We start from the raw sequence: 24,366 nt of genomic DNA on the forward strand, positions 1-24,366 counted from the left end.
GGCAGAGGTAGATTTACTGTGAAACTAATAAAGCTTAATCTTCAGGGCCCCTCACTCACACAAGACATCTTCCAAAGTCTGGTACCTAATTTTTTCCTCAACATTTATAAATATAAATATTTTCAAATACACCGAAAAGTCAGTAGAATTATACTCTGAACATCTGTATAGTCACCACCTAGATTCTATACCTAACAATTCACTATATTTTATCACATGCATATCAGTCCTCCCCTTCCTCTTCCCATCGATTGATCCATCCTTATTTTTTATGCATTTAGAAGAAAATTTCAGACATCAGCACACTTCATTCCTAAACACTTCAGCATTTATATCATTAACTGCAGTTCAATATTTGTTTACAGGGGTTTTTTTTGGCGGGGGGGAGGTAAACTTTCCATGTTGTGAGATGCACAAATCCTAAATATACCATTTGATGAGTCTGACAAATTCATACACATGATTAATCCAAGCCCCATCAAGATGATGAACAGTACCATCATGCCAAAAAGTTCTATTATGCCCACACAATCAATCCTTCTCCTCACTCTTGCCCCACAATTCTGATTTCAACAGCATTTTTGAGGTATAATTGTCACACAGTAAACTACACATATTTAACATGTGCAATTTGATGTTTTGACATGTATACACCACTACAATCAAGATAATGAATATGTCCATCAACTCCCAAAGCTTCTTCATGCTCCTTTATAATCACTCCATTCCATGCCACCCCCTCCCCATTTCCCTAGGCAACCACTGATCTGCTTTCTGTCACTATAGATTAGTTTGCATTTTAAAGTTTTATATAAATGAAATCATATGGTGTATAATAAGTTTGCCTTCTTTCACTCAGTATAATTATTTTGAGATTCACCCATGTAATTGGATGTATCGATATTTTATTCCTGTTTTACTGTTGAAAACTATTGCAATGTATGTGTGTAACTGTTTATTTATCCATTGGCCTGTTGATGAACATTTGAGTTGTTTGTAATTTTTGGCTATTACAAATAAGGCTGCTATGGATTTTCATGTACAAGTCTGTTTGAATATATGCTTTTATTTCTCTTGGGTAAATACCTAGAAGTGAACAGCTAGATCATATGGTAGATGTACGTTTAACTTTTTAAGAAACTGTCAAACTGTTTTCCAGAGTGGTTGTGCTATTTTCCATTCCACTAGTAGTATATAGAGAGTTCCTCTATATCCTTGCCAACATTTGGTATGATCAGCCTTTTTAATTTTGGTGATCCTGATAGGTATATAACGATTGGTATGTCATTGAGCCTTTAGTTTGCATTTCCCTAATGACTAATGATGTTGATCATCCTTTCATTTAATTTGCCATCTATATATATTCTTTGGTGAAGTGTCTGTTCAAATCTTTTGCCCATAGTTGTGTTGTTGTTTTGTTTTACTAATTATTGAGTTTTGAGGGTTCTCTGTATACTGTATTCTGGATACAAGCCTTTTATCAGATAAATGATTTGCAAATATTTTCTTCTTTTTTTTGGCGGGGGGGTGGGTCACACCGCAAGGCATGTGGGATCTTAGCTCCCCGACCAGGGATTGAACCCGTGCCCCCTGCAGTGGAAGCACGGCGTCTTAACCACTGGACCGCCAGGGAAGTCCTGCAAATATTTTCTACCAGGATTCAGTTCACCTTAACAGCGTCTTTTGAAGAGCATACATTTTTAATTTTGAAGTCCAAGTTGTCAGTTTTTGTTTTTATGAATCATGCTTTTGGGGGTTATTTAATAAATCTTTGCCTAACCCAAGGTCATGAAGATTTTCTCCTGCTTTCTTCTACACATTTATAGTTTTAGAATTTACGCTTAAGTCTGTGACCTCTTTTGAGTTAATAAGGTGTGGATTATTATGTCTTCAAATATTTTTTCTTCCCTATTCTCTCTCCTTTCCTTCTTTGATTCCAATTTCATAAATGTTAGACTTTTAGATGTTGTCACACAGATCCCTGAAGGTCTGTTCTTTCTTTTTCTTTTTTCTTCTCTGTTCTTCAGACTGAGTAATTTCTGTTGCTGTATCTTCAATCGACTCTTCTTTCTCTCCAACTTTGCATTAAGCTCATCCAGTGAATTTTTAAATTGAGATATTGTATTTTTAAGTTCTGGAATTTCCATTTGCTCCTATTTTTATGATTTCTATTTCTCTGCTGAGATTTCTTTCGTGTTCCTTCATTATAAGCATGTTTTCTTTTACATCCTTGACAGTGGTTACAATAGCTGCTTTAAAACCCCTGTCTGCTAAATCCAACATTTAGGTCATTTTGGGGTTAGTCCCCACTGATTGACTTTTCTTTTGATTATAGATTATCCTCATGTTTTTTCATACCTCCAGTAATTTGGGATATTTCTTGGACATTTTTATTGATAGTTGTAGAGAGTATAGATTCTGTCATAGTTCTTCAGAGAGTATTTTTTTTAACAGGCAATTAATTTGGCTGGACTTAAATTCCAAACTATGTCTCCCCTTTACTTGGTTATATCTGAAATCTCTGTTCAGTATTTTAGGCTTAGCCACTGCTTGAAGTCGCTCCACACATGCCTAACTCAGAGGTAAGATAGAGATTTGGGTAGAGATTATATACAGAATTGGGGCTTCTCCTCTCTGGTTTTCTCCTTTCCTAGATTTTCTCTCTCACTTTCTAACTACTATGGTCACTCCAAACTTTGTCCTCTGATTTTCAACCAAATTAGACTGAGAGTTTCTCTCCAAGTTTCAGCCACTGCAAATGGTGCCAATGGGGTCCTACCCTCAAGCTAAAAGCCATAAAAAAAAAAAATGGGAGGCTCACCTAGTGCCATCTCTTTCTTCCATATAGACCCCTCTAGTTTCTGCCTGCCTTTAGCTGCTTTCCAGTGCCTTCAGGTAGCTGTTTTTTTTTAAAATATTTTGTCCGGGGACTTCCCTGGCAGTCCGGTGGTTAAGACTCCACACTTCCACTGCAGCGGGTGCAGGTTCAATCCCAAGTCAGGGAACTAAGATCCTGCATGCCACATGGCATGGCCCAAAAAAAAAAAAGAAAAAAAAATTTGTCAAGAGCTTTTAGTTATTGTCTGTTAAAGGATTTGCTTAACAGGAGATAGCTGGCCTTTACTGGAAGTAATTTTATATTTTTAATTTTGTATACTTTAAGAGGTTCCTCCACATTGTATAAGCTTCAGGCCCATGAAACCTGCATCTACTCCTGCCTACAAGGCTACTTCCTGGGATCTCATGCTGTGTTAGGAGAATGGTGGTGACATTGAGAATAAATTCCCAGTACATATCAATAGTAACCTGTCCACATATCAATTCCCATAGCATTCCAAAAAGCTGATGCAGAGGGACTTCAGACCAGCATGGTTCTGTCTGTTAATATCTGGCAGAGGAGATCATTTTTCCCCCCATCCTGCTTTGAACTTCTGCAGCATTTTGTGGTCTTCTGGATTTGCTTCACTTCAAACAGGGACAACTCTTCATTTTGGTCCAGCTATCTCATTTTGTCATGCAAAAAATTAGGTCCAAAAATGGGCAGCACCTCATGTAAAATATTAGTGATGATTGGGGGAGTAGAGGCAGACCCAGGTGTCCTGAAGCCCTATCCAGTCACATTATTTGCGGCACTACCATGCCCATCACAGCACTTACCTTACTCTATTTTTTATTATGGTCAATTATAGACTATACACCATTTCTCAAAGTTTTCCTCTGAGGTTTTCAGGTCTCAGCTCTAATATCAGCACCTCAGAGAGTCCTTCCTTGAACCTTCAATTGAAAGAAGTTCTCCTAAGCACTTTCCATTCATGTCCCTCTGTTTTACTGCTTTTATGATATTTACTATGTGAAATTACCTACTTTATTCTTGTTTATTGGTTTATGATCTACCCCACTTAGTAGAATGTAAGTTCCATTAGGTCAAGAGTCCTCTCTGTCTTATATACCATATCCATACCAAATAGACCAGAGCCAGGATTTAAGTAGTTGTTGAATAAAGTATCAATATTTGTTGACCGAATGAACTAGAAAATGAATGAATGAAGGTACTGCTAATGGTAGAGGGAAATTCATGGCTTTCCCCAGATCCTGGGGATGAGGCTTACCACAAGTGTAAACTTTCTTTGGCATATTTTAACCTTGACAGTTATTTCAAATTTTTCATTTAAATTATACATTCAGGTCCATAAAAGTGGTTACTATCATGTAGTTTAGGGGAACCCATTAGTTATGTCTTTTGGTGGAGGAAAAATAAAAGACATCCATCTAAACAACTCTTCTATGAAGTGGCGCTTAGTGCATTTTTTTTTCAGTCTTTTTACAAATGAGCCAACGGGGGGGTTGGTGTTTAAGTAATCACCCATAAAGTTGTAAACGGGAATTTCACCCTTAAAATGAAATACAGCCAATACCTTTCTCCTCTAACTATATAAAACTTTTGGAAGTTGGAGACAAGACTATAACCTTCTGGCTTGTGTGTTTATTCTCTTTCTCTTCTAATTAGTAAACATGGCCATTAGGTGGATCATGAATGAATATACTCTCAGAACCTTTTAGAAACATTCTGTATTATTTTTCACTAAGCAGCCCTCTGTGTTGTCCAAATTTTTTTTGCCATGTGATATTACCTATTAATTTTTTTTTAATTTTCAAAGAATCACTCAGTGTTTGATGATGTGCCTATGTATTCATTGACAAGGAAAGCAATTCAAGATAAAATTTGAGATTAAAACACAATTCCATCTATACCTAAATATACACATTTAGATAGATGACGATTTTAAACAAAGTAACTAATGACTTCTCTGGAGACAATTTTTCTTTTTTGCTTCTATGTATTGTCTAAATTTTCTGCATTGGACATGCAGTTACTCATATAACAGTGAGAATCACTCAAAATGTTTTTCATTCTATGCCATAATATATGTATTTGTTTACAAAATAAGATTCCTTTTCCTCATATTAACCTTGCTATAGCTCAGTAGAAGCTCCCTTAGGGGCAGGAAAAGGAAAAAAAAAAGTACAAATGCTAATATTCACTTTAGTGACAGGTTTGGAGGAGGAAAATATTGAAAAGTCAATTATTTGGATAATCCATGGCTTTCGGTTGTTTACACTCTCCTCTGCTACTAGTTCCACTCAGAATTGGAAGCTGAGTAAATGAAATTTGGCAGTGTGCAGTCTGTGCCTGAGGTTTAGATTTTTAGGTCTTCCTCCTAATGGTGAGATTTCGTCTTTCAGGGAAATGCTTGAAAAATGTTTGCTGTCAAGTGATGTGACGGTAGTTTAGTAGCAGGCAATTTGTTGCAATGGTTTGGGATTGAAGAGACCGTGTAGGTAAGTTCTTTTGCATGAGCTCTTCAACCCACTGGAGGATATACAATATATGAACAGGATTGTCCCACTCTTCTTTACAGGCTCCGGGATACTGCGGGCAACATTTTGAAATTATTGGATTAGCTACCAGCCTTTGGATAAAGACATCTCCTTCACCAAAGACTTAGGGAGGAATAGCATGAGGCACAGTTTGAATATTTTCATCTTTTCAAAATGGACCAAGAAATGTTTCCCATACGACTTTCTCCCGCCACAAAGTTCAAATAAAGAGCGGTAAAACCCTTCTTCCGCTTTTCTCTTTGGGCGAGAGTTGACGGACGTAGGTTTCTACCAATTGTACGAGGCTCCTCGAGCGTGGTCCCGCCTAGTCCGTTTACGAAGGATCAGCCAATGAGAGCGCCGCTGTTTCAGCCAGTGGCGACCAAAGAAAGAAGAAGAGAGGGTATTGGCTGCCGACTGGCACTGCTGCCCAATAGGAGCAGGCCGAGCCCGCAACTCGGGCTGGCGGATTGAGCTGCTCCGGAAGTGGGTGTTGGCGCCAGTCCGGCGAGAGGTTTTCTGAGGAGACGGCAGTTGCTGCGGCGGTCCCGCGAGTCTGACCGCGTCCTTCCGGCTTCAGGTGAGGTGGGTGCTTGCCTCTTCCCAGACCTTGGGCCTCTGGCTCCGGGATGACTTCCCGGGCTGGGTCCATGGACGCGGGGCCCCGGGACGCCCCACGAGATGGGCTGCGGGGTTGCTGGTGAGGGTGGGGGCGGGGAAGGCAGGAACATCGGGGATCCCGGAAGGAGCCGACTTCGCCGCGGGGCCGGAGTCAAAGGTCCCGGGTTGCTCTCCAGGCAGCCGAGCCTCAGACTCATCATCTGCAAATAACTGCCGTCCCGTGGAGCGCCCTCTACTTGCATCACTTTCAAGTTGAACGAAAGATCTATTCTATCCAACTTTACCTCACAGCAACACTGTGACGTAAACACTTTTATTATCCCCATTTTACAGAGGAGCAAGTCGAATAGGGAACCTCCTAAGGTCCCAGAGGTAGGATGTGACAGAGCAGGGATTTGAGCCCAGGTCGGCACGACTCCCCGCCGGCGCCTCTTATTCTTTCAACTGGGAGCCATCATCCCGCCTGGAGCGGACTTTGGTTGAAATGTGAGTGACAAAGCTTGGGAAGATTACGGGAGGTCTAGGACCAGGCTGCTCACGGCCTGGGTGAGCGGGGGGTGCAGCCGACGCACCGCTGCTCAGCCCCAGGCCTGGAGGGATTTGTGTTTCCCCACGTTGATTGGGAAGCTTTGCTCCAGGATGACGCTGGTTAGAGAACTTTCTGCCGGGATGAACATGTTCTGTATCTCTCCGATCTCTGTCAATATCGGGTGCTAATATGTTCTTAGTTGTTGGGGGATTTTTGGTTGGTTTTGTGTTTTTAGGTGGATGGTGGGTAATTAAGTAAATATTTAGCATCTGCTCTGTACTTCTTGCTGTGTAGGATACACCGATGAATCAGGTTTGGATTCGGCTCTGGGCCTTTCACGTCTTATCAGAACTGGTTTTTCTCTAATCAGATCTGGCATATGATGGGAAGAAATTTCACTTTTTAATATTTAACCATACTGAGAAGTGCACAGAATAATTTTTAAAAGACCCGTGCATTCACCACCCAGATCTAACAAATCTTGGCTTTGACTTTTTGATAGAATTCTTTTTTTTTTCCCCTTAAAAAAAATTCTGTATTCAAAGCCTCATGTGTACCTCTGCACCCTTCCTCTCCTGAATTTGGTATTTTTCATGCCTGGGCTTGTTTTATACTGTCTTATATCTATAAATCCATATAGTAGTGTGGTTTTGCATATTTTATAAGTGTCCTAAAATTGGAATTAATAATGGAAGTTGTTCTGTAACTGATATAATTTTTAAGGAAATTTACCGTGTTGGGGTTCTTAGAAGAGAGTTTATGGTTACATCTTGACCAGAGGTTTTGTTTCACTTTCTTCTCCATTTTGAGTTCTCTCATTCTTGTACTTCAGTTAATCAAGTATTCTAGCTTGAGCTTTTAATATTAGTATTATTTTTTAACTGTCTTTTGTTTTCTGAAAGAGTTATTCAGGTTTATCTTCCAGTCCTTCTATTAAAGCATTTACTTTGGCTGTAAATTTTCTTTTCTAAGAGCTCTTTCTTGTTTTCTGATTTGATCTTTTTTTCCTTGGCATTCTTTTAAGTTTGGATTTGTTTCTTTCTTTATTTACTTATTTCTGTTTCTTGCATTGTATTCCTTTCTTTTCTCCAAGTTTCTTCTCTTTGTCTGCTTTGGTCTCTTTCTCATGTTGGAGGCTTTTCTTGAATGTCAGTTGTTCTTTGGCTATTTGTTCATTTTGAGGAGAGACCCCCAGAAAACTGATTGGAAGCTCTGTATGAATGACTGAACCTTACCAACCAATGGACTTTTACTGTTAGATGTACGGGCAGAGACCCAGCCATTTTCTTGAGAGTCAGAGCTGTCAGTATTTATAGATCTTTCCTCTTGAGCTGGTTTTCTCTAGGGAACAATCCTGTAATCTCCTGCCTTGAGGCATAGAGAATGTATGCAAACCAGAATATTGCGTTCTGGATTTGTGCAGCTGGGGAGAAGGGTTGGAAGTGTCTCACACTTGTGAAAGTTTGTAGACTTTCACTTAACTCTTTGTTTTCACTGCTGGTCTTAAGTCTGTCTGGTTCAGACCTCCAGTTGTCTGCAGCATAGGGGGAGGGGTTTTTTGATTGTTTGCCTGAGGGACAGATTAACTACTTTCACAGCCTTTCCATCTCCGTCTTACAATGCTGTCTTCTTTGGTATGTGGTTTTTACAGTCCCCTCAGTGGAAATTAGCTTGCTTCTCAACAGCACACAGTCCTACCAGTTATCAGTCCGAAAAACTGATTTGTGTGTCTCATACTCTCTTTGCCTTGTACTTGTGGATCCACTACTTTCAGTAGTTCAGTCCTCTTATTTTATTGATCTATTTTTTTAATTAAGTAATTATTTATTTATCCTGTGCACGGGCTTTTCTCTAGTTGCAGCGAGCGGGGTCTACTCTTGGTTGCGGTGCGCGGGCTTCTCATCATGGTGGCTTCTCTTGTTGCAGAGCACGGGCTCTAGGCACGCGAGCTTCAGTAGTTGCAGCATGTGGGCCCTAGAGCACATGGGCTTCAGTAGTTGCAGCACACGGGCTTCAGTACTTGTGGCTTGCGGCCTCTAGAGCACAGACTCAGTAGTTGTGGCGCATGGGCTTAGTTGCTCTGCAGCATGTGGGATCTTCCTGGACCGGGGATCAAACCTGTGTCTCCTGCGTTAGCAGGCGTATTCTTAACCACTGTGCCACCAGGGAAGTCCCTAGATCTATTTTAAAGGATAGTGCTGTGATCACATGACTTCATGTTTTCAAAGGGCAAACAGGAAAACTGGTTATAAGTACTTATTATGGAAAAAAAAAATCGAACAAAATCATCTCTTTAAGTTTCCCAGTTTTGCCAAGAATGATCTTAAACAGAAATATTAAAGAACAGATATGATTAGATAAAACATGTCTTATAGCTGATATATTTTACTAATACTTACAAATATTGCTTTCTCAGTGATGGCTCATGAAGCAATGAAATATGATCTTCAGGTGCAGTTAGATCATGGTGCTGCACAACAGCCTGCTCCTCCTGAAGTGGTCAGCGGCCAAGGGGGACCACCCCTGCTCCAGCCTTCTCATACTGAGGTGGTCAGCAGCCAGGAAGGACCACCCCTGTTTGAGCCTGCACCTGCTGCAGTGGTCAGCAGCCAAGGGAGACCACCCCTGCTCCAGCCCTCTCCTGATGAAGTGGTCAGCAGCCAAGAGGGACTGTCCCTGCTTCAGCCTGCTCCACAGGTGTCCATTGATGTGACAGAGGAGCTCCCAGGAGAAGAGACTGTGGAGAACATCAATCCAGGAGTTTCAGAGGAACGTAGGCAGGAATCTGGTGCTAACCACACTGCCCAAGTATCTTCATTGGATTCAATGAACGGCTTCATCAATGGGCTGCGGAGACTTCATGGCATGCTGGAATTCCTGAGACCAACTTTGGAACACAGGGTGGGGCCAGTGAGAGCTAGGAGGAGGAGGAGTTCTGCTTCACAGAGGGCAAGAGCTGGAGGGTCTCACAGGACAAACAGTGCCAGGTAAATATATGTATAAACAGTAGGATTAGTGCCAGATTGGGAATTATGAACCTTAGGCCCTGATCGTAGCCCCAGTGCTGCCAAGAATTGGCATTGTGACTTGGCAAGTCAGGTGACCTTTCTGAACCCCCATTACCTCATAAGTCAGATGAGAATAAAAGTGCTTGCCTTATTTACTTCACAAAGTAATGGAGGGGATAAGTTACACTGATATGTTTTGAAAACTCGGTGGTAGTTTGTTGGCAGCGTTTTCTGTAGAGGCTGGCTTTTCTTTAGATCATTTGTCTCTTGTACATCAAAAAAATATTTAACTTGCAAGGCTACTCCACTCGCCCAAGTTTCATTGTTCTCCACTAAGTGGTGCAGTAGATTTCAGAAGATGGGCAGGCTGGATTTAGAGAAGCCTTGTGAAAAGTAGAGTGTGAATTAATTTAGAGCTTATCTGACTAAGTGAGAAACATTCTAGCCCTCCTCACCTGATACTGTGTTGTAGAGTTAAAAATAATTTTCTTCCATAGGTTTTGGTTTGAATTTGCCTCTTGAAGGGCTTAGCTGTCAAGTCTTGACAGAGTTATTAAGAAGAATAACAATTGTCTATGCCTTACCTGTTTTTTAACTTCCTCCAGCTTTTTTTGAAATACTTTGTTTCACATTTGGGCTTCTAAGTACCTTCATAATGTTGAAAGAGATTGAATTCAACCTTTTCATTTTAAATATGAAGGAAACTTGGACCCTGAGAGAGTGGTTTGTTCAGGGTCTCATAGCGACAGCACAGAGGAGGTTAGAGCTGGCTTCAGTCAGACCTATTTGTTTTCTAACACTGTGAAAATAATGAGGTGACAATAAAAAGTGGTAGTTGGGCCATCTATTACTTATGTTTTACAAATGAGGAAGATGATGGGGTGATTTGTGTTTTGACTGGGATAACTCTGGAACTGGACTGTACCTTCTGATTCTGGATTTCAGCATCCTTTTCCATGGATCCTGCTGATTACTGTATCAGGGCCTGCTGTTACTGTGGCTTCAGTCTCTGTAATGCCTGGTCACTGCTGGATGTGATCCATCAAGGGTGAGAGGTGCCCAGTTCTGTGTTGACAAGAGTTGCAAATGCATGCTACTCTGTTATTTTAAGATGCCGTTTACTCGGATTTTGAAAGCAAAGTAGGATTTCATACATTTGTGTCATAGGTGAAGGTACCTTGTAGTGCAATTTGGGGACCCTGTTGAAGTAAGGGGGCTGAGAGTTGAGAGTGGTGTCCCCAAGAACTGTCAAGAGGCCTCTTGCAGTAGTCCTCACGCTTGGTTGTTCATCCACTCATGAGCAGGCGGGGGTGGAGATTGCTCTTGGTTGGGGACTTTTGTGTTAACCAGTTCACAGGAGAGTGACACTTATAAACCAGATGCCAATTTACAGAGAAAATTAGAAACACCACAGAGACCAAATTCTCTTGTTGGCATGGTCAGCATGATTCTCCTAGGGGATGCTGCCACACAGAAGCCAGACTCTAATCAGAAAATAGCTTGATGTGTGTAGAATCTCTGCTCAGGGACTGAGCTCAGAATTTAGATGTTAAATGATGTCAGTTAAGCTATTTGACTGACAGTCATATGTTTGTCTCCACAAAGAGAATAAACCTTAAAGGCAAGGGATTATGCAGTTCAGTGGAGAGAACATGGATTCTGGAGCCAGATAAATGTGGCGTTAAAGTTTTTTTCCTTTAAATTGTGTTGTAAACAAATTGCACACTAAATTCACATAAAAGTCTGAGCTTTTCCAGGACTCATTGCTTATACCTTCTGAATTTCTTGAGGTGAATTTCTCATTATGGTGTTTGGCATTACTCACCTGACAGACCATTCCTGGGCCAGGTGCTGAGAGCCTGGGCCAAGGTGAGCAGCTTTTGCCTCAGACTCCACCAAGAAGCCAAAATTTGGGAAACCTGCATAGTGGGATATTTTTCCCAACTACTTCTCAGCCAAGGTCACAAACTCCTTTCCTGTTTCTTTGTTTGAGGCTGCTTGATTCTGACAGCCAGCATCATCACTTATTCATCAAATACTTGTAACACTCCACTGTGTGAGAGACTGAACTTTTGCCTTGGAGATACATTGGTGAACAGGACAGATCAGGGTACCTTTTCTCTTGGAGCTTATGGAATCTAGGACTACAGAGGGTAAGCAAGGGGCAATAACTTACTATACTGTTATTTAATGCAGAGATGATAAGTGCAGGAAAAAAGGAGAATTTCTTGGGTTCCAAGACTGTACTCCTAGCACTGCCTCCCAGTTGCTCTTCATAGTTTCTCTTTTATATGTCCCCACCTGACCTTGGAAATGCCTAGTTTGCTATGTAAAAGCAATATTGATGAGTGATTTTTAAAAAAATAGTCAATCACTTAATTTTTTACTGGTTTCTATGCAGAATGCTATTGATATGCATGTAATAGCCTAACTTTATTATGTATTTCATTTGGTGAAAATGTTGTTAGGAAATACTGTTCTTATATTCTTATTCTCAGGAGTATCTATAGCTGCTGTTCATGCACAGTTCATAAAATAAGTTTGTAAAGTTGGTTAGCATTTTTTTTGAAAAGGAAACCTGAGTGACATCAGTGAAAACGGCAGAGTAAGGACCTCAGAAAATTCTCTCCATAAAATCATTGAAACAACTGGCAACATTTATCAAAATCAACTTTTTCAGTACTCTGGAAATTAACCAAATACTTGTAGCAATTCAGTGAGTGATTCTTAAAGAAAACCAGCTGAATCTCAGTAAGAACTGTGTGCTTTGTGGCATTCCCTATTCCCATCCCTCTCTTCAGCTTCATAGTAGTCTTTTTTTTTTTTTAAATATTTATTTATTTATTTGGCTGCGTTGGGTCTTAGCTGCAGCATGTGGGATCTTTCATTGCGGCACGCGGGCTTCGTTGCCCCACAGCATGTGGGATCTTAGTTCCCCGACCAGGGATCGAACCCATGCTCCCTGCATTAGAAGGCTGATTCTTAACCACTACTATGGAGGGACTTACTATGAAGTCCCTCCATAGTAGTCTTGAAAACTAAATGCCTGCAATCACAGTGAAAAGGCAGCAGCCTGGAAGCAACTAGAGAGAGTAGAATGGAATTGGAGGTCCTTCAAAGCCTCATCCCCAGAGAATTCTCTTTCTTTGACCTGTTTGTTGGTTTCCTGGAAGATCCCACTTGAAAGGCAATCCCTGGCTTGTCCAGTTCGAAAATTCTAAAGCCTTTTCCCCAGGGTCTGCCTGTGGCAGTGGATGACCATTGGGGAAAACATTAGACTAACCAAAAAGCTTAAAAGGAAAAGGTGGAGAATGAGATCTTCCTATGGGGTTTTGAAAAGTTCTGACATATTCCTGGGAATCTAGAAGGCCACATACATGCCCAGGGCTGTGTGCAGCTGGGCCCACAATCAGGAAAGACCTAGGAAGGCACTAAGCTCTCAACTCTGGCTGACCTTGAGGCTCTGCGTAAGCAGGAGATGAAGGCTAAGGCAGAGTTGTCACCTGCCTGGCTGATTATTGATGATGTGTCCCAACACACACATCAAGTCCCTCAGCAAAGACTGGGAGGTAGATACTGAATCCAAGTGTTTAAGGAAATCTCTATCTAGTCATGAACTGAACACCAAGCTAACCAAACAGAAACTTCAGTGGCCACACACAACAAAGAATGCAAACTTTATAGAATTACTTCAGAAAAGTCACTAAACCAATAGTAATAACTATAAGAAATAGCAAGAACAACAAACCCTGGGAATGGGTGAAATCTCATTTCCAGAGTTACCACATTACATTATTTGAAACGTCCAGTTTTCAAGAAAAAATAAGATATGTAAAGAAAGTATAACCAATACACAGGAAGAAAAAATAGAAACTGTACATGAAGAAGCCAAGATGTTGGACTTACCAGACCAACTTTAAATCTGCTATTTAAATATATTCAAAGAACTAAAGCAAAGTATAAAACAACAAAATAGACAATATCAATAAAGAGACTGAAGTTATAAAATGTACAAAATAGAAATACTGGAGTTGACACAGTAAATGGAAAAAAATCACTAGAGAGCTCAACAGCAGGTTTGAGCAGGCAAAAGAGAGAACTTTTGTCCTTCTTTGACATTTTTGACTTGAAAAGTGGCTTAAAATAAGAGGTGAGACAATGATGACCATAGCCAGGCTTCATACCTTCAAAAGACCTTGGTCTTAGTAGCTGCAGCAGCAGAATCCCATGAGGCCATATTTGATCAATAGGGCCCTTTTTCGTCTTGCCCACTCTCTTTTCAACCCCCTAATATCAGCAGACAAATTGCTGAGTCAGCCCTCCCTCCCTCCCTTCCTTCCTTTATATTAATGAGTCATGTCTTTAAAAGGTATTGACAAAAGAAATGCCAGTAAAGTAGGATTAGCTTTTAGCAGAGGGGTCAGGCTTCAGTGTGGGCTAATGGAATACTTGAGTTGAAAGAGCATGTCTAGTCCAGTCAGCACCTGCCTGAATCTCTATTCCTACTTCAGCGTTCAAAGGCAGCATTTAATGGTCTGGTGATGTGTTAAAATGACTAGGATTTACCTCCAAATTACTGTGGATTATTCTTGTGATGATGGTACGTTGTACAAGAATTTTGTTGTCTTTCTGCACATATAGGTTGAGAACACCGTTGGATGCTTACTTTCAAGTGAGCAGGACGCAGCCTTATTCGCCAGCCACCTCTTATGATTCAGAGACTAGGAATCCTGTTTCTGAAGACTTGCAGGTATCAGGTAGTTCTGACAGTGACAGCTCCACAGAGTATGAAGAGGGAGTTGTCCAGGCAGAGGAACCTGGAGCTGTTGTTTTAGAAGGTGAGTGTTTTATCCAGATTTGATTCACAAGGTCAACATCCGGAAAGTTTAGACTCCAGAAGGCTAGAAACTCTAGACTTGTGTTTTGATACTTTCCCTTTTCACCCCAGATGTCATAGATTAATGCTTTATCGTACAGAGCTTTCACTGGCCATAACTATATAGAGAGGATTTGATCTGGCTTGCAATTTAATGTGATTTGTGACCCATTGAGTTGGTCACTTTATAATGGCATTTTACATTCCCTTTCGTTTTCTTAGACATTTGAGAAGGAAGTAGATTATTTAAAAGAAAAGCTTCATAAATTCAGCACCCTGTCTAGTCCGGTACTTTTTAAGTCCTAGTGTAATGTTACGTGTTGTGCAAGTGGAACTTTATTTAACAGTAGATGGGCAGAGACCCCTTAAGCATATGCTTGTATTAAAAAACTCTCTGCGGACTTCCCTGGTGGCGCAGTGGATAAGAATCCGCCTGCCAACGCAGGGGACATGGGTTCAAGCCCTGGTCCGGGAAGATCCCACGTGCCGCGGAGCAGCTAAGCCGGTGCGCCACAACTACTGAGCCTGTGCTCTAGAGCCCGCAAGCCACAACTACTGAGCCCGTGTGCTACAACTACTGAAGCCCGCGAGCCTAGAGCCTGTGCTCCGCAACAAGAGAAGCCACGGCGATGAGAAGCCCATGCACTGCAACGAAGAGTAGCCCCCGGTCGTTGCAACTAGAGAAAGCCCGCGCGCAGCAACGAAGACCCAACACAGCCAAAAATAAATAAATTTACTAAAAAAAAAAAAAAGAAGAATCCGCCTGCCAATGCAGGGGACACAGGTTCGATCCCTGGTCTGGGAGGATCCCACGTACTGTGGAGCAACTAAGCCCACGAGCCACAACTACTGAAGCCCACACGCCTAGAGCCTGTGCTCCACAGCAAGGAAAGCCACCACAAGGAGAAGCCTGCGCACCACAATGAAGACTAGTCCCCAGTCGCCACAACTAGAGAAAGCCTGTGTGGAGCAACAAAGACCCAACGCAGCCAAAAATAAATAAAATTAAATCTTTACCCAAAAAACAAAAAACCTATCTGATACCCTACACTGTGGTCTTCTCACACTAAAGGGAACCAAGGCTTGGAGAAATGGCTTTCCAGGTCTGTGATAGGAAATATACAAGATGGGCCTAGGGCATTTTATTGTGCTGGAAAGCAAGGAAGCCGTCTGAGTCTTACAGAGTTACGTCAGTAGGCACAGGCACAACCTTGAAAGAGATCCTACTGGCCTAAGTTGGGACAGTTTGAACATTAAAAAGAATAATGAATGTATTCTTAGATTACAGATTGAAATACATCAAATCTGTGTGAATCTATAAATTCATAATTGTGCACTTTTTTAAAAAAAAAACCTTACTTATCACCATCATAAGTTATTAGAGTCCTAACTCATTGCTCTGAAAACTGTTGAATAAAGGATTAAGCATTTATCCTGCCTTTCCTATATGAACTGTATTCAGGAAACCAAATAGTTGATGGAGAAGGTCTTTTAAGTGTTTGTTTTTAACACTTTTTTTTTTTTAGAGTAGTTTATGGTTCACAACAAAACTGAAAGGAAGGTAGAGAGATCTCCCTTATACACCTGCCCCCCTCCCTCCCCCACACATACATGCATTGCCTCCCCATTATTGGCATCATTCACCAGAATGGTACATTAGTTACACACTGTAATCACTCAAAGTGTTTGGTTTACCTTAGGGTTTACTGTTGGTGTTGCACATTCTATAAGTTTGGACAAATGTATAATGACATACATCCATCATTATAATATCATATACAGTATTTTCAGTGCCCTAAAGATTCTCTATGCTCGGCCTATTCTTCCCTTCCACGCACCCCCTAAGGAAGTTTTTTTTAATAGAAAAATTCCAGCTAGTAATTGTAGCCTGAATGATAGGGGGAAAAAATTATCATTTTGTGACTCCTAATGAATTGATGTATCTAGTCAAAGATCATCAGTGACTCTTAAAACCATTAGGTTGGAAGGTTGGTGGGAGTCTTTTTAATAGAGGGACCACGCTGACACCACCGGAACCCATTTATCAATCTTAGCATTTCAGAAAGTGAAACCATTATATGTGCCTCTTGATGTGCTGCAATCAGAAATGTCCAGGGCTTCCCTGGTGGCACAGTGGTTAATAATCCACCTGCCAGTGCAGGGGACACGGGTTCAATCCCTGGTCCGGGAAGATCCCATATGCCGCAGAGCAACTAAGCCTGTGCGCCACAACTACTGAGCCTGCGCTCTAGAGCCCGTGTGCCACAACTACTGAAGCCCACACACCTACAGCCCATGCTCCGCAACAAGAGAAGCCACCGCAATGAGAAGCCCACGCACCACAATGAAGGGTAGCCCCCGCTCTCCACAACTAGAGAAAGCCCATGTGCAGCGACAAAGACCCAACGCAGCCAAAAATAAATTAATTAATTTAAAGAAAATGTCCACACCACCTAGCAAGTACTGTTGCCCCCCATAAAAACCCTGAATGACCTTGAGATTCTAGATATAATAAACAGTTTAGGCAGTTTACAGGAAGGAAATAAAGGAACAAGGTGAGCAATAACTGAAAAATGCAGTCATTCAAATCTAAAATGTAAGACATTCTACAAATGGAACATCTAGGAAAAGGCCCATACATATCTGAAAATCTAATATGTTGTAAAGGGAATATCTCATATCAGCAGGGAAAAAATAGACTTATAATTAATATTATTGTTAAAACTGGATAGCTGGGCTTCCCTAGTGGCGCAGTGGTTGAGAATCTGCCTGCCAATGCAGGGGACACGGGTTCGAGCCCTGGTCTGGGAAGATCCCACGTGCCACGGAACAACTAGGCCAGTGAGCCACAACTACTGAGCCTGCGCGTCTGGAGCTTGTGCTCCGCAACAAGAGAGGCCGCGACAGTGAGAGGCCCGCGCACCGCGATGAAGAGTGGCCCCCACTCGCCACAACTAGAGAAAGCCCTCACACAGAAACGAAGACCCAACACAGCTATAAATAAATAAATAAATAAATAAAATTTTTTTAAGAAAAGTGTTACTCTTTAAAAAAAAAAAAAAACTGGAAAACAAATTTGGATTTGTTCCTCATACTATAAACCAGGACATAAGAGGTCAGAGATCTAGTGTGGAAAATGAAACCATTTAGTATTAGAGGAATACATGAGTGATAAAATCTAGGAGTAAGGAGTACTTCAAAATATAGAAGAAATATAAAAAAATTACATAAAATTTTTAAAAAAATTATGACAGTAAGCCAGCATAGATACTTTGTTTCCACTTATGTAAAATGTCCAGAAAAGACAAATCTATAGAGACAAAGTAGATTAGTGGTTGCGTAAGGGCTGCTGGTACAAATGGGGAATGATTCTAAATTGGTGTGATGGATATTTTGGGGGTGATAGAAATGTTTTAAAATTGGATTGTGGTAATGGTTTTACAACTCTGTAAATAAGTTTAAAAATATCTTGAGGAAGTAGTTGGTCAAATCTAGGATGTAGGACATTTCACAGGACCAATGACCAGATTTCTCCAACAAATCAGTGACAAAACAGGTGAATTTTAATTTAGAACTTCTCTTAATCAAAAGACGTCATTAAAAGAGTGAAATGGCAACCCACTGACTAGAGAGAACATTCATAATACATATATCCAGAAAAGGGCTTATATCTAGAATACATAAATAACTTTTACAACCTTATAGAAAAATGGGCTGAAGATTTGCAAAGATACTTCCAAAACAAGATAGCTAGATGGCCAATAAATATATACAGAGACTTGATTAGTCATCAGGGAAATACAGATTAAAACCACAGTGTGGTAACTGATATGCACCCACCGCAACAGCTAAAATTTAAAAGATTGACAATATCAAGTATTGGGAAGGATATAAAGCAACCAGACCTCTCACACAGTACTGGTGGGAGTATAAATTTTTTTTTTTTTTAATGCTGCTTATAAGAGGTTCATTTTATTTATTTTTTTATTGAAGTATAGTTGATTTACAATGTTGTGTTAATTTCTGCTGTACAGCAAAGAGATTCAGTTATACATATATATGTATATTCTTTTTTTATATATTCTTTTCCATTATGGTTTATCATAGGATATTTATTTACTTATTTATTTTTGGCTGCGTTGGGTCTTTGTTGCTGCGTGTGGGCTTTCTCTAGTTGCGGTGCGTGGGCTTCTCATTGCTGAGAATGGGCTCTAAGCATGTGGGCTTCAGTAGTTGTGGCACGTGGGCCAGTAGTTGTGGCACATGGGCTTAGTTGCTCCGTGGCATGTGGGATCCTCCCAGACCAGGGATTGAACCCATGTCCCCTGCATTGGTAGGCAGATCCTTAACCACTGCGCCACCAGGGAGGTCCCTCTTCTGCCCATTTCTTGATTGGGTTGTTTTTTTGTTGTTGAGTTGTATGAGCTGTTTGTATATTTTGGAAATTAAGCCCACGTTGGTCGCATCTTTTGCAAATATTTTCTCCCATTCTGTAGGTTGTCTTTTCATTTTGCTTATGGTTTCCTTTGCTGTGCAGAAGCTTGTAAGTTTGATTAGGTCCCATTTATTTATTTTTGTTTTTATTTCTATTGCTTTGGGAGACTGACCTAAGAAAACATTGGTATGATTTGTTTTGCCTATGATCTCTTCTTAGGAGTTTTATGGTGTCATGTTTTCTGTTTAATTCTTTGAGCCATTTTGAATTTATTTTAGTGTATGGTGAGAGGGTGTGTTCTAACTTCATTTATTTACGTATGGCTGTCCAACTTTCCCAACACCACTTGCTAAAGAGACTGTCTTTTTCCCATTGTATATTCTTGCCTCTTTTGTTGAAGATTAATTGACTGTAGGTGGGTGGGTTTATTTCTGGGCTCTATTTTCTGTTCCATTGATCCGTGTGTCTGTTTTTGTGCCAGTACCATGCTGTTTGGATTACTGTAGCTTTGTGGTATTGTCTGAAGTCTGGGAGGGTTATGCCTCCTGCTTCGTTCTTTTTCTTCAGGATTGCTTTGGCAATTCTGGGTCTTTTATGGTTCCATATAAATTTTAGGATTATTTGTTCTAGTGCTGTGAAAAATGTCATGGGTAATTTGATGAGGATTGCATTAAATCTGTAGGTTGCTTTGTGTAGTATGGCCATTTTAGCAATATTAATTCTTCCAGTCCAAGAGCATGGGATATCTTTCCATTTCTTTGAATCATCTTCAGTTTCCTTTATTAATGTTTTATAGTTCTCAGTGAATAAGTCTTTCTCCTCCTTAGTCAGGTTTATTTCTAAATATTTTATTTTGGGGGGTGTGATTTTTTTCTTTCTTCTTTTTGGCCGCACAGCATGCGGGATCTTAGTTCCCCGACCGGGGATTGAACTCATGTCCCATGCAGTGGAAGTGCGGAGTCTTAACCATTGAACTGCCAGGGAAGTCCCTTGCGGGTGTGATTTTTAAAAAGTGTTGTATTTTTACATCCCCTTTCTGATACTTCATTGTTAGTGTAAAGAAATGCAACCGATTTCTGTATGTTAATCTTGTATCTTGCTACCTTGCTGAATTCGTTCAGTTCTAGTAGTTTTTGTGTGGAATCCTTAAGATTTTATATACATAGTATCATATTATTTGCATATAATGACAGTTTTACCTCTTCCCTTCCAATTTGGATACCTTTTATTTCTTTTTCTTGTCTGATTGCTGTGGCTAGGACTTCCAGTACTATGTTGAATAGAAGTGGTGAGAGTGGGCATCCTTGTCTTGTTCCAGATTTTAGCAGGAAGGCTTTCAGCTTTTCACCATTGAGTATTATATTGTCTGTGAGTTTGTCATAAACAGACATGTTTATGACAAAAAACATGTTTTTTTTGTTTTGTTTTGTTTTTTGGCTGTGCTACATTTACCATCTTTACTAGAACACAGTAACATGGCCTCTGGTACATAGTGTTGCTTTTGATCTGGCATTATTTTTTTTTTTTTTCTTAACATCTTTATTGGAGTATAATTGCTTTACAATGGTGTGTTAGTTTCTGCTTTATAACAAAGTGAATTAGTTATACATATACATATGTTCCCATATCTCTTCATGTTCTTGTTTTTTGAGGAAGGCATGTATCGCTTGAACTTCCCTGTAAGAACTGCTTTTGCTGCATCCCATAGATTTTGTATGGTTGTGTTTTCATTGTCATTTGTCTCAAGGTATTTTTTAATTTCCTGTTTGATTTCATTGTTGACCCATTGGTTGTTTAGTAGCATGTTGTTTAGTTTCCATGTAATCGTTTTTTTCTCATTTCTTTTGCTGTGGTTGATTTCTAGTTTCATGCTGTCGTGGTCACAAAAGATGCTTGAGATAATTTCTAAAAATATAAATTAAGTCTAACAGTTCTGTTGTATCATTTAGGATCTCTGTTTGCTGTATTGATTTTCAGTCTAGAAGATCTGTCCATTGACGTGAGTGGGGTGTTAAAGTCTCCTACTATTATTGTATTCCTGTCAGTCTCTCCCTTTATGTCTGTTAATTGTGTTTTATGTATTTTGATGCTTCTATATTAGGTGCATATATGTTGATGAGTTAAAATCCTCTTCTTGTATTGATCCTTTTTATCATTAGATAGTGTCCTGTATCTTTCCTTATGGCCTTTTTCTCAAAGTCTATTTTGTCTGATATGAGTATTGCGACCCCCACTTTCTTATCATTTCCGTTAGCATGATACATCTTTTTCCATCCCCTCACTTTCAATCTGTATGTGTGCTTTGCCCTAAAGTGGGTCTCTTGTAGGCAGCATATTGTAGGTTCTTGTTTTTTTTATCCAGTCTGCCACTCTGTGTCTTTTGATTGGAGCATTTAGTCCGTTGACATTTAAAGTAATTTTTTTTTTTAAGAAATGTATCATTTATTTATTTTTTAATGTTACAGTTTATTATTTTCTCAATTTTTAAAATTTAAAAAATTTATGTTTATTTATTTATTTTTGGGCTCTGTTGGGTCTTCGTTGCTGTGCACGGGCTTTCTCTAGTTGCAGCGAGCGGGGGCTACTCTTCATTGCCGTGCGCAGGCTTCTCCTTGCAGTGGCTTCTCTTGTTGTGGAGCATGGGCTCTAGACGCGCAGGCTTCAGTAGTTGCAGCACATGGGCTTAGTTGCTCTGTGGCATGTGGGATCTTCCTAGACCAGGGATCAAACCCCTGCCCCCTGCGTTTGCAGGCGGATTCTTAACTACTGCACCACCAGGGAAGTCCTTAAGGTAATTATTGATAGATACGTATTTATTGCCATTTTAAACCTTGTTTTCCCATTGATTTTTTATTTCTTCTTTGTCCTTTTTTTCTTTTTGTTTTTCCTTTTGTGGTTTGATTCTTTTTATTATTATTATTAATTTTTATTGGAGTATAGTTGATTTACAATGTTGTGTTAGTTTCTGCTGTACAGCAAAGTGAATCAGTTATACATATACATACATCCACTCTTTTAGATTCTGTTCCCATATAGGTCATTACAGAGTATTGAGTAGAGTTCCCTGTGCTATGCAGTAGGTTCTTACTAGTTATCTATTTTATATATAGTAGTGTGTATTTGTCAATCCCAGTCTCCCAATTTATCCCTTCCCCCTGATTATCTTTTGTATTATACTTATGTTCTCTTCTTTTTGGTTTTTGTGTATGTTTTTAATTTGTGGTTACCCTGTTTTTCAAGTGTAGTAACCCTTTCCTATATCTGCTTGCCTTAGACTGGTAGTCATATGGGCTCAAATACATTTTAGGAAATTTTTTTTTAAAAATTTACATTTTCTTACTCTTCTCCCCCACATTTTATGATTTTGATATCCTCTTTTACATCAAAACATAAATTGGTACAAACATTTTGCTAGTATTGTTATAAACTCACTATATATATATATAGAACCAGTGGCTCAACAATTTCACTTTTAGGTATATAGCCAAGGAAATGAGTACATGTGTTCATGAACGACATGTACAAGAATGTAATAACACTGTTTGTAATAGGAAAAAACAAAACTATCCACAAACCCATTAGCAGTAGAACGGATAAATAAATGTTATATATTTACGCAGTAAAACACTGTACAGAAGTGAAAATGAACTACAACTCCACACATTAGTATGGAAAAATTTTGCAAAGAATGTCAAACAAAAGTAGCAGAAAGTGGGTAACTCAGATGCCATTTATATACAAAAACAGGCGAAACCAGTCGATGGTGTTAAAATTTAGTAAAGTAGTTACTTTTGGGGGGCAAGGTCACCTCCCTGCCTGTCACCCAAGATAAAAGGACATAAGGGTATAAGGGGCACTCTTAGGGTCGTTGGTGATGTTCTGGTTTATAGTTCAGTTTGTGAAAATTCACTAAAAATATTTATGGTACACTTTTCTGTATGCATATTACATTTCAATAAAAGATTTTTTTTTTAAAAGAGCCAATTTGAAGGGATTCTCTCTGGCCTACGATGGAACAATTTGAGCCTCAAAAAGAAAAATGACTAAAAGTTAAGATTACTATCTTGACCATTAATGGAAGCTGTGAAAAGTTGTTGAGGAACCAGATAGTCTAGGGGTCAGACTGACATCACCTGAACCCAGTATGAGCCTCCTGGTGTACTGCTATCAGAAGCACAAAACCTAAGTTTCTTGCTGCCCTTCCTCTTTCCAAAAAACAGAATTGAATCTACAAAAACATCTAGGTCTAATGGCCAGTTTATAGGAAAGGCAGGCAGTGGAGCAGTAAGGAATACCACAGGAAGCAATCAGCCAAATCCAGGATGTAGGACATTTCATAAGACAAATGACCAAATCTCCCTCAACAAATCAGTGACAAGGAGGGGATAGAAATAAGTGAAGGAGAATTGTTATAAATGAAAAAGACTTAAGAGACATAACAATCCAAGCTCACTGTTTGAAGACCTTGTTTGGATCCTGATTGGAATAAATCTATTGTAAAGAGCAACTTTAAAGCAATTGGGAGGGACTTCCCTGGTGGTCCAGTGGTTAAGACTATGCGGGGCATGGGTTCGTTCCCTGGTTGGGGAAGATCCTGTATGCCTCACTATGTGGCCACAAAAAGCAACAACAACAACTGGGAAATTTTGAGTACAAACTGGGTGTCTGGGATGGTATTGAAGGATTATTGTTAACTTTGTTAGATATAGTATTGTTAATTTTGTTAGGTATAGTGTTTATGTAAAAAAAAAAGTCCTTATCAGTGAGTGCTACAAAAGTTTTTCCAAGTGAAACCACATTTTAGGGTTTGTTATTAGGAAAGAAAATAATGGGAATGGGGGCTTATTTGGAACAAGATTGGCAAAATATTATTTTTGAAATGGGTGATGGGTACTTGTGGGTTAGTTTACTATTCTGTCTACATTTAAAAATGAATTCATTGGGACTTCCTTGGCGGTCCAGTGGTTGGGACTCCATGCTTCCACTGCAGGAGGCGTGGGTTCAGCCCCTGGTCAGGAAACTAAGATCCCTTGTGCTGCACAGCCAAAAAAAAAGGATTCATTGATGCTACTTGGGGAAATTGTCATTCCTTTTACAGCAACAGTATCAATTAGAAATGGAAAGCTGTGGTGAGTCAGGCTCTCCTGCTAGCCTTATACCTGACTTATATCTTCTTTTACATATTACCTATCCCATCATTTCTGGAAACGACTTGGCAGAGCAACTAGGAGGTAACGACTTGGCAGAGCAACTAAGAGATATCTCAACAGAGCAAGAAGTTACATGTATCGGTGGAGGAGAGACTCTCCCCAAACAGGTAATATGAACATCCTTTTAAATGAGAGGTTTCGATTTACATTTAAAAAGGCAGCTGCAGATTAAAGTGGAAAGCCCACAGACTTTGTAGGCAAGGGGTCCAGGTGTAGATACTATACAAGTTACTCATTATTTGTGTGACTGCCTCCCCTTAGGTTTAAAAACATGGGGTAGGGGAAGATGTGAGGAGAACTTGTCCTGT

General features: G+C 39.9%; 1 protein-coding gene across 4 annotated transcripts in view; it reads left to right on the plus strand.

The window, feature by feature from the left end:
- Positions 1-5,873: 5,873 nt before the first annotated feature.
- Positions 5,874-24,366, plus strand: part of RFWD3 (ring finger and WD repeat domain 3) — a 41,404-nt gene continuing 22,911 nt past the window's right edge. The window contains exons 1-5 of one of the 4 annotated variants that reach the window (XM_061172398.1): positions 5,874-5,959; positions 6,334-6,486; positions 8,946-9,516; positions 14,179-14,375; positions 24,068-24,165. In XM_061172398.1, coding sequence (XP_061028381.1) covers positions 8,948-9,516; positions 14,179-14,375; positions 24,068-24,165 — 864 coding nt within the window. In that variant the 5' untranslated portion in view covers positions 5,874-5,959; positions 6,334-6,486; positions 8,946-8,947. Of the gene's footprint in view, positions 5,965-6,333; positions 6,487-8,945; positions 9,517-14,178; positions 14,376-24,067; positions 24,166-24,366 lie in introns of all 4 variants that reach the window. The other 3 variants (XM_061172396.1, XM_061172397.1, XM_061172399.1) reach the window with 3 other exon arrangements.

This window comes from Eubalaena glacialis, chromosome 18, assembly GCF_028564815.1.
Source record: "Eubalaena glacialis isolate mEubGla1 chromosome 18, mEubGla1.1.hap2.+ XY, whole genome shotgun sequence".
Lineage (NCBI taxonomy): Eukaryota > Metazoa > Chordata > Mammalia > Artiodactyla > Balaenidae > Eubalaena > Eubalaena glacialis.